Below are 16,147 nucleotides of genomic sequence, written 5' to 3'. Positions count from 1 at the left end.
GAATTAATGGGTCATCCGCCGTATAGTCCTGACTTTGCACCGAATGACTTCTTTTTATTCCCGTACGTAAAAAACAAACTGAGAGGTCAACGTTTTTCGACACCTGAAGAAGCGGTTGCGGCATTCAGAATGCATGTTTTGGAGGTACCTCATTCAGAGTGGATAAAGTGCTTCGACAATTGGTTCAAACGCATGCAAAAGTGTATAGATCTTCATGGAGAATATTTTGATAAACAATAAAGTGATTTTCGATGATTAAAATTTGTTTTTGTTCTCTAATCCCGACATATAAAAGGCACCACTCATATTAACCCTGGGCAAACCGCTGTTCGAGAGTCTCGAACAACTTTCTGGCTTAGATATCAACAATGGGGTAATAAGGTTCCTAAACCGCACAGACTGGATATAGTCTTGCTGTAAATAACAGTTAAACAAGTTGGTAACGAGAATGTGGCAACAAAATGGTGCGGAAGCGCTAGTTGGATTCTGGATGAATCATCACTTTAACCAACCAACCGCCAACGTAGAACCGACTGGTCGGATCACCCTGGTATTTAAGCTTGTGTGTTCGCATTTACTTCGTAGTATTTTGCTCAATACAAGTGAAATGGGAAACTTTCAACTAGTTTGAAAGTTGCTGATGCACAAAGTTTTCCAAAGAATACTTCGACGTAACAAAGTCCAAAGCAAAAAGTTTTGAAGGAAGTAAATAAATATGTACAAGTATGCATGTACATACATACATACACTATGTAACATATAAAGTCATTTGACATATTTTCCCGTTTTTCCAGACGCCACTGCCATTATCTACTCCCCCGTCAATAAATCAAGCAACTGCCAATAAATCGAAAACGAATAATTCTAAGAATTTAAGATATGTTCTGGGGTAAATTTTCATAACAAAAATGAAAGTAGAAGGTGAAAGTAGTGAAAGGAAATGGAAAAATCTAGTAACGGCTCTAAATGTAAGGAAGGAAAGCTTTTTATTTCAGTTATTTGTGCTTTAATAACCTTCAAGCCGAGCACTAACCCACTTCACGTGAATGAAATATGTAATATGTAAATTTCCGTTGGCAGTGAGGAAATTATATATACATGTGTATGTATGCACGTAACTATGTAAATTACTTTGTACATTTGCATTTTATCGATTTTGTGATTATAAACTTATTTCAAAGTTGAATTCATTTTATAACCACAAAGCTCTTGGAAAATAAACTAGAAAACGCTATTGGCTTAGTTGACTGCAGTAGCTGAGGATGCGTAAGTAACATTTCTCGTGCAGTCATTGCAAGGTAATTTGTTAAGTGTCGGCTACATCAATTGGCGCAGTGATACGGTGGTGGCTGGTTTGTCAATCTGCAAATTGTTGCCCCACTTTGCAAATTTTTATTACATAAGGGCTTATGTCTCTACACGTGCACAATCACATATAAAGGGTGATCAGATTGGAGCTAAACCCCATAGGGTTTTTTTTTGACAGATCACGCATGACCACTGTTAACCTAAATATATAGTTTTTTCAGTATTCATTGACATTTCATCGTGGATAGACTTAGGCCTCAACAACGTTTACAAATCGAGCAATAAGTATACTTCTCATGAGCTTTCGTATACTTGCTCATGTGCTGGAGGAATCATCGGTCCATACCCTATGATCAAAATGTGCCGAGAAGGTGATGTTGACTGTTTTCTTTGATAGCGAAGGCGTAGTGCAGCATGAGTACCTTCCATCGGGCCATACAGTCAATAAAGAATATTATTTATCCGTTTTGAAACGTTTGAGAGTTGCTGTACGTCGTAAACGGCCGGAAATGTGGGCAAACCAAGTTGTGCTGGATTATTTAACCAAACACCAAGTAAATACCACCAAACAATCACCGTATTCACCTGATATGTTGAAGTTACCACTGAAGTGAAAAGGTGTCGTACGGGGTGCCTTTACATGCAGGACATCTGTTTAGTTTGTCGGGCTGAATTCTGGATAAGTAGGAGTTTAATCTGCTACAATATCCAGAACATAATTGTACCAAGGGTACGCGGAACTCTCGGGATAGCTGGAGTTCTTCGTCTGCTATGGGTGGTGGTTGGACTCCGATAACGGCGCATTCGGGGGTCGGGAGGTTAAGAAGGTATTCATTCCCATAACAGCCGGTTCTACGTTACCGGAGTGACTCGGATTTTTCCTGACCAAGGGCTGTTGTCCCAGTAAACTAGCCCTGTCTAGTATTCCGTTCCTCATTCAAAATTGGTGTTTACGGCTGGCCGAATTACGGCCAACATTTAAAAGGGATTATCTTTAAAAAATAAATGACATGAATACTTCGACACAAAAATAATAAAGATTGACCAATCAATTTGAGTTTTCGTTGTTTTAAATATTTCAATTTGAAATCGGATACTTCTAAATTGATCACCCTTTACATATATACATATATATAGCTATATTTTCAAATGGATCTGCTTGCTCGCTCAAAACTTTTGAAACGTAATCAAATATTATATGGTAAAAATGCTTATCAGGCACTTACACACGTAAACATATGTATATATATGTATGTATGTAGTTAACTGTATGCAAAAAAGGCACTACATACATATACATACATATAAGCAATGCAATATTGCATGCCATTACTAACTATTTCCTTCAATGCTTAGCCGCGTGCATTTGGCTGCGGTGAATAAGCCACAGTCATGAAAATGCTTATAAATGCATATGTACATACATACATACATACTTACTTGTAAGCATTAAGGAAATTTGTATGCGCGATGCAAAAGTTGTTTAGCACATAATCGCCAGCGCTATGGAGAAATTGAATTAAATGCTTGTTAGTAATGGATTAGGTTGACATCTAATTTTATTCCGAATCACTGTTGGGTAACTAAGTAGGTGTATGTGTTCTGATTGATATTGTGTTCCGCGTGTGAGTCTTTGAAGTTTAAACTAATACACAGGTATATCACCTTGATCAAAAAGTTCCCGGAACAATCGCCAGAGGACGCTCTAAGTCAATTGGCTTGCGTTTTGGTTTTATTGTTTTATTCCTACCAAAATTGTATCGCCACTGTTTAACATTTGTAAAAGTTACGACGTCTTGAGTAAACCTACCTCTGCACGACCTCTCGATTTTTTACAATTTTAAAAATGGACTTAATTTGGCAACAGCGATTTTGTATAAACTTTTGCGTTAAAAATGGATTCAATGTTGTGAAAACTTTAGAAATGTTGGAAAACTGTTTTGGTGATACACTAAAGAAAACATCCGTTTATGAGTGGCATGAACGCTTCAAAAGAGATTGGGGGTCCATCGAGAATGACGAGACGTGGGTTTATCAGTACGACACGTCGTTTTTAATCAAAAAAGAAAGCGATGCTCACGGTTTTTATGGATTACAATGACACCACGAATTTTAGCCAGAAGGTCAGACAGTTAATAAAGATTATTATTTGGGTGTTATGAGACGCGTGCGTGAAGCAATTCGCCGAAAAAGAAAGGATGTATGGAAAAAAACTCGTGGATTTCGCACCATTCATTATTCGTGAATTTTTGACCAAGAACGAAGCAGCCATCGAATTCATCTGATATGGTTCCATGCGATATTTTTCTATTTCATCAAGCTAAAAAACCACCACGGGGTACGCGTTTTAACGGCTCTGATGGCTATACCGAAAATAGTGCTCCAGAAATGTTTCGAGCGCTGGATCAAATCCTGGCATAAGTGGTTTGCAATTGATGGGGAGTACTTTGAAGGCGATAATTTCACTTTTGAAGAATAAACTTGTATTTTAAATTTTTTTGAATACATTTCGGATTTTTTTTAATCAACGGGGTATGCTTGTAGAGCGCTATTCCTCCTTCTGAGGGATAGCTGATCTACCGATTTAAGTTAGTTGTAAATTTAAGTGACCAGGTGATCAAAATTTTGATGATAAGTAAATTAGGATTATATTTTTATTAGGGATCATTCCTACGGATTAAGGGAAATACGGAAAAAAGCTTTAAAAAGTAAAAAAACTTGCGTTTTCATTAAAGTACATAGAATGAGAATAAACTGAAATTCATTATTTCTGTGAATTATTGTGCAAACAAGAATTTAAGGGGTTACATGGGTTTCGTCCAATAAAAAAGGCCTATTTTCAATATTTTTTTTTCTATTAAAAAAATTATTTATTTAATTTAAACTTTTTTCTGTCTCATTGATACATATTTAAAGAACAATTTCTGAAATTTTCAAAAAAAAAAATTTAAACTCCTCCATTGTGACGTCATTTCCGGAGACCCCTCGAAAAAAAGGTGCGTCCGCGTTGTCAGCATAACTCCTGACAGGATCATCAAAAATGAAAAAAGAAAAATAATTTTTTTAGTTAAGACCATAAACTCATGCTTGAACGAAGGAATGAAAAAAAAGTAAAAATTGGAATTTTGGCAGACATTTTTCCAAAAAAATGAAAATTTCGGTCAAATTTGCTTGAAAATTTTTTTTTTTTTTTAAACAGAAAAAAAATATCCTTCGTTCAAGCTCGAGTAAATTGTATCTCGAACACCTGTGTAAAATTTCATCAAGATCGGTTGAATATTTTTAAAAACATTTGACAACCGACTTTGAAAACACGGTTCCCAGAAAACCGCGTTTAAAGTTTTGAATAACAATAAAAGTGGCTTGGAGTGCATACATTCCAAAGACTGTATCTCCGAAACTATTATTCGGATCGACTTGAAAATTTAGGATAATAATATATTTTTGAGATGTTGTAGAAATTAATAAGCCAAAATCCCAAAAATTTATTTTTTGAACCAACGAAACCCATGTAATCCCTTAAGTACTGCAAATCTGATGTTATCTCGGAAGTACTATATGTAAAAATAATATTAATAATTTTGATCGCTTTGTTGTCGCTTCAAGGTAAATAAAAAGGTTTGTGGAATCGTCTCTTCTTACTCTTTTCGAAGGCTTGCGGGATATTTTTCTGTGAGCACCCCCTAATTACTAGCTTGGAAGGTAAAGCAGGTTTTTTCTGTCCTCTTTCATCCTCCTTTGGAAGGTCAAAGGAAATATTTGTTTACATGTTTATTACTCGCTTCAAAAAGAGAAGTAGCCAACATAGAATACTTATACACAGAAGGGTAGGGAAAATTGGGGAATATTGGAATGATAAAACCAGTTCCACTGAGAGAAGATATATAGCATTTATTTTTGTATGTATAAAATTGTATTTATTATTATTTTATCTTATCCCTTTTCCGCATAAAAATTAGCCATTCCCTGCCATTAAGACATTTATTTATCTACTCACCTCGTATATAAATAATAACTTTAATAACCAATAAAAAACTACATCCAGCTTATTTCTCCCAATTTCTTCTTTTCTTTCTCTGTGCTCTTCCTTTGTTCGCTCTTTCTATTACAGTTTATGAGAAATTTTAATCGAAATTATGCATTTGCTACGGAACCAATATCAGATCCAAAACCATTACATTCGATAATTCCGCTTGGCGATCACACTGGTGTGGATGAGTTGCTGTTGGTAAGAGATTTTCGCTGCATACCTATTATGTATGATTGAATGTCCTGTTTGTCAATTGTCAAAATGTTTCTGATTTAGTGGAATGTTTGTCTTGCTCGGAAGAGAAAAAATATTTTATTTATCTTAACATAAATACACATACATACGTTAGTATACACAAACACACAACGATATTAGACGCTACAAATATATGCTTCGCGTATTTCGTTTATATATATTTTTTTGTTGCATTTTTCACATGATTTTGGCAGCTCGAAAGACTATTTCGAATTTATTTAGCTTCTCTCTTCTTAATAAATTGCTTTCATATGTTACAATTTATATACTTATACTTATATATACATATGTATGTATCTACCTAGATGTATTTTTTGTGCTCGTTTTTATGTATGTATGCTTAGTCTAGTGCTAGTCTTTGTATAAGTCGCTACATTATTATTATCGAGGTATTGTATGCCTATCACGCAACTTTTATCTAATTTCCTGGTGCTCGTTTTTTAAAGAAATCGTAACGTTCCTTCTGCATATACAGATGTACATACATACATCCATATATATTAGTTTGCTTGAAATTTAATTAAAAATGAATGCAGCACACGCAAATATATTTATCTACTTACTCTTACTCTTACGCTCACACTTACATATATACGATATTTCGTGTTTGCACTTTTATTAATAAAATACGTATGTAAGAATACTTATGTATGTACATACATATGTATATAAGCCAGAAGTAGTTACACAGCCATTAACGCAACGTTGCTATGAGTGAGCTAGGCAGTCTGAGGCAAATTTAAGGATACTCTTCAAAATTTGCGCTGCATAATTACATGTAAACTAATAAACGGCTGCCGTAGCCGAATGGGTTGGTGCGCGACTACCATTCGGAATTCACAGAGAGAACGTCGGTTCGAATCTCGGTGAAAACACCAAATTAAGAAAAACATTTTTCTAATAGCGGTCGCCCCTCGGCAGGCAATGGCAAACCTCCTCCGAGTGTATTTCTGCCATGAAAAAGCTCCTCATACAAATATCTGCCGTTCGGAGTCGGCTTGACACTGTAGGTCCCTCCATTTGTGGAACAACATCAAGATGCACACCACAAATAGGAAGAAGAGCTCGGCCAAACACTCAAAAAGGGTGCACGCGCCAATTATATATATATATATAATAATTATATAGGTATATATGTATGTACGTATAAAAATTCACTGCATACATACATCTTCTTCTTTTTGATTGACGCGATAACTGCTTACGCGATTTTGACCGGGTTTAATAAAGCGCGCCAGTCGCTTCTTTCTCGCGCTAACCCGCTCCAGTTAGAAGCCAAGTCTCTCTCGGTCTGATTTTTCCAACGCAGAGGAAGCCTTTTTCTCCCTCTGCTGCCGCAAGCTGGTACCCCATCGAATACTTTCAGAGCCTGAGCGTGTATTTCCATTCGGACGACATGGCCCAGCCAACGAAGTCGCTAGATCTTTATTCGCTGCGCTATGTCTGTGTCGTCATAAAGCTCATACAGCTTGAATCGCCTGCGTTACTCGCCGTTGCCAACGTGCAAAGGGCCAAAAATCTTTCGCAGAATCTTTCACTCGAACACTCCAAGTGACGCGCCTCATCGTATATTGTCATCGTCCAAGCTTCCGCGCCATATGTTAGGACGGGTATGATGAGAGCCTTATAGAGTATTAGTTTTGTACGTCGAGAGAGTTCTTTACTACTCAATTGCCTGCTTAGTCCAAAGTAGCACTTGTTGAGAAGAGAGAATCTCCGTTGGATTTCAAGGCTGACGTTATTACTCGGTGCTAATGCTGGTTCCTAAATAAACGAAGTCTCTTACAACCTCGAAATGCTAGCTGTCAACAGTGACGTGGGTGCCGATGCGCGAGTGGGCCGACTGTTTGTTTGATGACAGGAGGTACTTCGTTTTGTCCTCGTTCACCACGAAACCCATTCGCTTTGTTTCTTTATCCAGTTTGGAAAAGGCGGAACTAGTAGTAAAAAAAAATAAATAATTGGCGCGTACACTTCTGTTGTGCTTGGCCGAGCTCCTCCTCCTATTTGTGGTGTGCGTGTTGATGTTGTTCCACAAATGGAGGGACCTACAGTTTCAAGCCGATTCTGAACGGCAGATATTTTTATGAGGAGCTTTTTCATGGCAGAAATACACTCGGAGGTTTGCCATTGCCTGCCTGCCGGAACTAGCAGTAACAATTAAATTAAAACACTTGTGGCTGTTAAGGCCCATGGTACAAATATCACCGGCATCCACTAACAATTGTACGCTCTTATGAAAAATTGTGCCTGAGCGATTAAGTTCTGCGGCTGCACGATCTTTTCCAACATAAGGTTAAAGAAATCACACCACAGCGAGTCACCCTGTCAGATACCTCGTTTGGAGAGGTCCTTTCCAATTCTAACAGCGTTACTAATATTGAGCATTTTGTCATTTTGCATAGCCGTATTAGTTTCGCAGGGATACGAAATTCAGACATCGCGGCATAGAAGCAATTCCTTTTCGTGCTGTCGGGTGCATCATTAAAATCAACAAAAATATGGTGTGTGTCGATTATCCTTTAATGGGTATTTTTCAAGAGTTGGCGGAGTGTGACTATCTTGTCGATTTTGGTTTTTCCAGGTCTAATGCCATACTGATAAGGTCCAATCAGTTGCTTGATGATGGCTTAAGCTTTCACACAATATGCTCGCTGGAACCTTATACGCGTTATTTAGAAGCCATCCGACCATATTTTGCATAAGAGCTGATGCATGCAACTTACCAGCTCCTTACCGCCATGTTTGAATAGCTCAGCCGGCAGTCCGTCAGCTCCCACGGCTTTGTTTTTTTTTTTCTTTATTTTGCGACCGAAAATGGTATGAAGATTTATTTTTTCACATAAAAATCGTTCCCTTATTCAAAAAAAACCCATGTGATTTTGTTTTGAAATCATTCATTGCCGATGAATGCAGATATTCCCATTCTACCTGGTACCCAAGGCAAAACAGTTTTGCGCTAAAACCTAATTGCTGGAAAAGCGTTTAAAATATACAATTACCAATGATATCAAAATATAAGCAAAATATGTGCGCAACATATCGCCAGTGGGTTTCGGATTCGGAAATAATAATTGCAGATAAGCCTCTGAGTGTTTTGTCATGAAAAACCTTCTCATAAAAATCATATGCTGTTCGGAAGCGACATATTACTACCAGTGAATTTCTCATAGTCGAATGATAATTATTATAATAGTTATGTTTTTAATAAAAAGTCATCGAACTTCCTTATAACATCACTCCCAAATAAGGCGAGTATTTAGATGGATAACACAGGCCGACAAAATTTTCAGGTGTAGGAAAATTTAGAAACATGAAAATTTCAAAATGCGATATCTCTGCGAAAAAAAATGATATTTGAGCAAGCAAAACGCCATTTGAAAGAAGAAGACTTGTACTTAAAGATGTCATCCTTTAATTTTGGTGAAAGAAAACATCTGCAAGGCTACATAACCTCAAATATGGGCAAAAACGGTGTTTCTTGCACTTTAAGGTTGGATATCTCGAAAACCAGAGCTGATAGAGCAATTCTGAGGCCAGATTTCCATTCATCGCATCAAAATCCTTCGAAGATATATAGTCCGAATTCTAGGTCTGAGATGCTGTCGGCCTGTGTAATCCAAGCAGCTTTTATAATAATTATTATTATCAATTGAGAAACTTTTCTAAAAAGTCAAAGCATTGTCATGAATATAATATTTTCTGAACTAGTCCAAAATTAATCACTCTATTTCTAATTTCTAATTTTGCAAATAGCGTCGTAAGTCAATCATATTTGACACTTGTTAAATAGACAGCCGCATCATACAAACAGGCAAATGGTGGAGTGCGTAAAGATCAAAATAAAGATTTCCATTACTCAAAAAATTTTTTATTTAGTAAAAAAAATTATTCAAAAATATAATTAGGTGATTAATTTTGCGTCACTTTGTAATTATTAAACCACAATTATCATCCATACAGTTTAAAAAGTGTGGATCATCAATAGATTGTAGCTTAAGTGATTCTCCTAAAAAGTCAAGGCATTGGTATCAAAGTATACTCTTCTGAACTACTTTCCTTATATAACACATGGGCTGAACAGTCACGGGTCCAACAAAGAAAACACGTTTTTGTTTCGTTCAAAATTAGCTTTATTCATCAAAATTTCGATCAAGAGCAACGCAATCATTTCAGCGCCGCTCTAACCTTTTAATACCACTTTTGTAGAACGATTTATCTTTTGCCTCAAAATAGGCATCAGCTTCAGCGATAACAGTGCATTTTTTTTACGTCTGCGAACAGCCAGTAGTCGCTGGAAGAAATATCTGGTGCATACGGTGGATGTAGGAGCAATTCGAAGTTCAATTCATGTAGTTTTGCTATTGTTTTGATTGACTTGTGACACGGTGCGTTGTATTGAAAGTGAGCAAACGCGGCATCCACTTTGAACAGAGCTTTCGCATAGTCAAATGTTCATGCAATTTAAAGCCAACACGTTCTTTTGATATCTTTACGATCTCAGTTAACTCACGCAACTTCACTTTTCGATCATTCAAAACGATTTTGTGGATTGTTTTGATGTTTTTAGATGTTACCGGCTCTTTTGGACGTCCACTGCGTTTTGTATCGTCGGTGTCTTTACCATCACGGTTAAAGTCAACAAGCCATCGTTTTATGGTTTTTTTTCTGATGGAGCGGAGTCCCCACAATACTTTTCAAGCCATTGCTTCGATTGAACGGTATTTCTTTCCATCAAGGAGCAAATTAAAATACGATTTTTATATCGCAATTTTAATAATACTGTATATTATAAGTATCAGGGTAAATAAATTAAAACACTTTTTGGCGTGCATTCATGGGTGAAGTTTTTAATGTTTTAGACACCAAAAATGTTCTTCACTTAAATTTTTTTTAAATACTCATATCAGTAAAAATCCTCAAAGAGCTTAGCTTTTGTAAGCTTTTAAAATATACACCATACTATGTATTATACTAAAATAATATACTTCTTTGGCGTTCGTTGCCGATACTTCGCAAACTTCGAAGTATTTTTCCTTCCTTCTTTGAATTACAAACAATCCCTTTTTCATTTGTTTTCCAAATAGAGAAGTTAAGCTTTCCGTGTTTTTTACCAGTTGTACACTCTTTGTCCACAGTACAAGGCTCAAGTTAAGTAAGTATTTGTAAGGAGAGATGAGAGCGGATACTACTTAACAAACGAACGTATTTTCAAGTACCGACCGGAAATTGTAAATATACACTCACCAGCTTGAATACAATAAATACATACATATGTATAAGCATAAACACACGCACACACGCACACACAAAAGTATAAGTAATACACACTCAGTTCTAAGTAATTTTTAGTAATCGAAGAGCAAATTACTAAGCGAATGTGTGAATGAGTGTTTTTACATATATACTCGTACATGTGATTGAATGTACAACAAATTAATGAGTGAGTGAGCGAGCGAATGAATAAGTGAATGAATATCTACCGGTTGGTAATGTGCCAAACAAACAATGCGATTTTATGGGTTATTAAAGCGATGGCAAAATGAGAGAAAAAACCTAGAATTATTGCACCTGATTTTATTCAACTACTGAAGCTTTTATGACGGGGAATAGCTTTATGGCGACCAAATCAACACACGCCTACACATAAGTATACAGAAATGAAAGCATTTTTGCACGCGTCAGCTTGTCGATTTCCCAGAAGGATTCTCGCAAAATCGCAAGGCTGGTTGCCTGGATGTGCGGTAAAGCGAATGGGCATTTCTGTATATATATACATACAGCCGTTGAAAAATATTTAAGAACTACCAGCTTCCCAGTTCTCTCCATTTGAGACTTTTTTCAATAAAATCACTTAAATGTTTTGCATATTTGCTTTTATATTGTAAATTTAAAAAGTATTGAATCTGTATCAGTATTTCTGTCTAAGAAAACCATAATTTTTGTTTTCTTCATATACAAAAGTTTCTACAATTCGAAAATCCTTTAAGAAAAATACTTTAGAACGAAGCAAAATAATAGTAAAACCATAAAAAAGGGGCCAAAGGGGAAGTAATATATATATTCGTCTTTTGTTGTAAATCCTTTTTGCTTTATTACTGCTGCACAGCGCCTTTGCATTGACATTATTAAATCTATATAACGCTCAACAAGATTGAATTCCCATGCTGCCTTGGCCTTTTCAAATGACTTATCCAAATTTGCGATATTCTGCGTACGGAGTATATTTTTTTTATATTTTTTTATATTTAAGTGGGCACTCGAAGATGAATTTTCCAAATCAGCGGTAAATTCTTTTCTGCATAAGGTACATTCTAAAGTATCTGAATGTATTTTTCCGCACCCATATTATCTTCAATACGATGAATTGGTCCGACACCGTTCCATCAAGAGCAGCCCCACACCATTATTAAGCTTCCCCCGTGCTTTATGATTGGTGAGACAAACTTGGGGTCGAATCCTGCAGCCGTCTGGACCAACTCCTTTTTCGCCTCATCACTGAATAAAATATAACGCGACTGATTTTGAATACGGGATTTTAAATTCGGCGTTTTCATTCCGATGCTGTTATTAATGGTTTCTTCCGTGCCAGTCGACCGTAAAGCGCTGCTTGTGTCAACCGAAGCGCAACTGTTCTTTTTAGAAGAGTTGAGGTGCAACTTTTCTCTTTCGAAATTAACGAATCGTTTCAACTAAATGAAGAATACTCCAGATTATTTATTTTTTACTTACTTACCAGTTACAATATAAAAGAGAAAACCATTCACAAAATTTTGGACAATGACCGAATCGTTCTTGACTACATTTCTTACAAAAATATCAGTGCTTCTACTAAAACGCAAAAAATCAATGCGAAAACTTCAAAAGAAATACATAAATGAACGCATTTCAGTGTATGCGATCCAAGCAAATATATTCAAGCGCAAAAAGTACCGTTATGGCACCGTACTCGATAAAACAGGGGCATATATGGCTGCTAACGCAAAGTTCTTAAGTATTTTTCAACGGCTGTACCTACATATGTTTGCAATTGTGAATATGGATTTTGAATATGTGGCAGCCACAGCAAGGTAAACACTTGCGAATTGTGCTAACGTGTGGCTTACTACCTATATTTTTATAACTCAATATTTCTGCTGTTGCTGCAGTTATTTTCCAATATTTTTCTCCTGTTGCTGCACAGCAACAGCAACTACATGCGTCTGTTAATATTCAGCTCATCAATATTTTTAATGCTGCTTCTGTAATTTGTTCGGCGATGTTGGCAAAAAGCAGTAACCGCATGTATGTCAGTAGGCACATGAGTATTAGTTGAAACGTAATTACCGAGATGCGTACATATGTTTATATGTATGCATGTAAATGGGTTTCGGTTAAGGCCGTTCTTATTTTCAACAAACGAATTTGAAGTTACATACATACATAGGGGCAATTCCTACATGTCGAGCATGACCATCGTGCAAACTGTCATTTAAAAAGTTTTTTTATGTTTTTTGCAATAGACCTATTATTATTATTATTATTAGGAGGCCGTTACGCACTGCGACCAGAGCTGATCTACTGTGATAGACCTATTTTTGTAACCCTAGAGTTTTAGGCTTTTTAAAAATTTTAACACAATTTTGGTTTTGTTGTTCCAAAGATTGCATGGAGGTACTACGATACCACCAAGGTGATGAAGTCTCTGTCTGCCCAACGCAGGACATTCACAAAGCACATGTTCTGAGCTTTCTAAGTCCAATTCGAAAAGCGGCAGACATTGGTCTCGGATAGACCAATATTATTTAGATGGTACCTCAGGCTGCAGTGACCTGTAAGATATCCTGTTAAAAGACGCAGATCTACTCTGCTTAGTGAGAGAAGCTTGTCAGATATTCCTTTGTTGGGACTTAGGAATAGTTTGACTTGACGCTGACCGGCACAGTTTAGCCAGTGTGCAGCAAATTTTCTTTCTTCCCATTTCCTAAGTAATTCATTAATGTGACCTTTTGTGAGTCCACAGCAAGGCTCAGGACCAGTAAGTTGCATATTTGCTCCTTGTTTTGCAAGGTCATCAGCCATTTCATTTCCCTCATGTCCTTTATGTCCCGGAATCCAGCCTAGTTTTACTATGTTGAGGTTTCCTAACGTGTTGAGAAGGTTTAGGCAATCATTTACCAATTTAGAGGTGATAGTTGTTGATAGAAGGGCTTTTAGAGACGCTTGTCTTTCTGAAAGTATGTAGATGTGAGTACCTCTCATTTTCCTGCTAAGGCATTCTCTCACACATATCTCAATGGCATGTATTTCTGCCTGGAATATTGTTGTGTAGAGTCCCATCGGAATCGATTTTTTGAATTTAGCCCCATTGATTCCTGCCCCTGTTCTACCATTTTCCAATTTGGACCCATCAGTAAACCATAGCTGAGAGCCAGGTTTGAAAGTGATAGAATTAGTTCTCCAGTCTGTGCGTTCATTAATTATAACTTGGAATTTCCTGAAGAGTATTGGTTTGGATGATAGTTTATCATCCCTATGAAGAATGGGACTATGTAGGAAGTATTCTAAGATCTTTAAATGCCCTTTCATATCCCCACTTTTAAGTTCAGATATACCTTTTAATCTTAAGGCACTCAAGCGAGCTTCCCTTTCAATCAAGATTGGAAGCGGTGGTATGTTCAGGAGCACACCCAACGCATCCGTGGGACATGTTTTCACAGCCCCTGTAATACCAACACATATCAGGCAGTTTGTTTAATTCGTTTACTGCTTTTCTTTGCTTAACCTTACGCCACCATGCTAAGGATGCATAAGTGACTATGGGTTTCACAACTGTGGTGAATGTCCAGAAGGTCATTCTAGGGTTTAGTCCCCATGTCTTACCAAAAAGCCTTGCGCAGGCAAAGAATGCCCTTGTGGCTTTTGAAGTAACTCTCTCAATATGGGAATTCCACGTAAGCGTTTTGTCAAGACTGACGCCAAGATAGTTCGCTTCTGTCGAGAGTTGAAGTGTTGTCGGACATTTGAGATTTATGTTCCTTCTCCTAGTAAACGGTACAAGTGCTGTTTTGGATGGGTTAATGGAAAGCCCTTTTACGCATCTGATATGGAATAACAAAATGCAAATGGCAGCTAAACGTAATTTTGTCTATGGTTAATTAGACAATTTGATAATATTATATTATATATTATCTTGTGCGTCGAAAATCATCTACTTGTTGATCTCTGTTATTCGCTCGACGACTTCGCATTGCCAACCAAGCCGTTTCACGAGATGCCTCGCTTTGCTCTTGTGATTGAGAAGCACGAAGTCGAGCCATACTAACGTGGCGCTCTTTACGGGCAATTCCTTGTGGTTCTTCAGTCGTTTCATTCGCAATGTTTCGTATCCTTCTTGCATTACGGCTTTGTCGGGAAAGATTCGATCGTCTTGGTCGCGGCATTGATAATGATGGTTCAAATAGAATACAAATTACTGTGATTATATATTTCTGACAAAATTTATATTATCAAATTTTCTACTTAACCATAGACAAAACTACGTTTAGCTGTCATTTGCGTTTCGTTATTCCATATCAGATGCGTTTTTATTATACCACATTTTATAGTGACTTCACGGAAACGCGTTCGAGTGGGATAAAAAGTATGCTATGTCCGTCTCCTGGTTCTAGGCTACTTCTCCACCAATTTTCAGCCAAATCGGTTCAGCCGTTCTCGAGTTATAAGTAGTGTAACTAACATGACTTTCTTTTATATATATAGATATAATGAACAAAACATATTTTACTTAAAAGAAATTATTTAATTAAGTTAATAAATTAACCGCTATATAGCATCAAACAAATTTAATTAAGCATTTAATATATAAGTTTAAATCTAAAAAAAATTCTATTAAAGAGTATTGGAACGATAATTGGTCTGATACAACTTCTTGCAAGTTAGCATTTATTGGGAAGAAAACAAATGTAAAAGCTTTTTAGGTATGAAATTACGTGCATATATAACCGTTAAGCACCTACCACACAACATTCCACTCCCCAGTTAAACGACTCTTATTCTTATTTCATTTTTCACCACACACGTAGGCACGCACACATAATTTAACTTACTTGGTTTTAAGCTGCAAACTTTTTTCTTCCGCACTCTTACCCTGTTTAGTGTACGGCACACATCCATACATATATAGAACACCTACATGTTGTATACGTAACCTAAGTGGCGGAGCATTTTAAAATCCCGCTCCGAACTGCGTCAGAGAAACAACAACTTGCCGAAAAGAAATAGCACACAGGTGGTAATAATCGTGTCACGGCGAAAGCGACTGTGTATCTGTAAAATATAAAACTTTACGTGGAGAACGAAAAAAGGCAAAAATAAAATAAATAAAAAGCTCTAGTTCCGTTGTGTCTCAATTTAGCATATTGGCAGTAAAGGTGGGCGAAGATTTGTTTTGATTAGCAGGTAACAACGTGAATTCAAAGTTCATGACACGTCGCTGTTGACAGATGTTTAGGTGCTCCATCGAATTGAATATACCGAAATTTATGAAAAAAAAATCTCCGAAATCATAAGTGC

At 36.7% G+C, this 16,147-nt stretch overlaps 1 protein-coding gene across 5 annotated transcripts in view; it reads left to right on the top strand.

Annotated features, from left to right (window-relative positions):
* The window catches only part of LOC128858483 (disks large 1 tumor suppressor protein), a 157,069-nt gene that overhangs the window by 48,626 nt on the left and 92,296 nt on the right, over positions 1–16,147 (top strand). For all 5 annotated transcript variants that reach the window (XM_054094804.1, XM_054094803.1, XM_054094802.1 and 2 more), the window contains exon 4: positions 5,420–5,536. In XM_054094804.1, the coding sequence (XP_053950779.1) occupies positions 5,420–5,536 (117 nt within the window). The remainder of the gene's footprint in view (positions 1–5,419; positions 5,537–16,147) is intronic.

This window comes from Anastrepha ludens, chromosome 3 (genome assembly GCF_028408465.1).
Source record: "Anastrepha ludens isolate Willacy chromosome 3, idAnaLude1.1, whole genome shotgun sequence".
In the NCBI taxonomy this organism is placed as follows: domain Eukaryota; kingdom Metazoa; phylum Arthropoda; class Insecta; order Diptera; family Tephritidae; genus Anastrepha; species Anastrepha ludens.
Note: the sequence above shows the minus strand (reverse complement) of the source record. Positions and strands in the feature narration are given on the sequence as shown.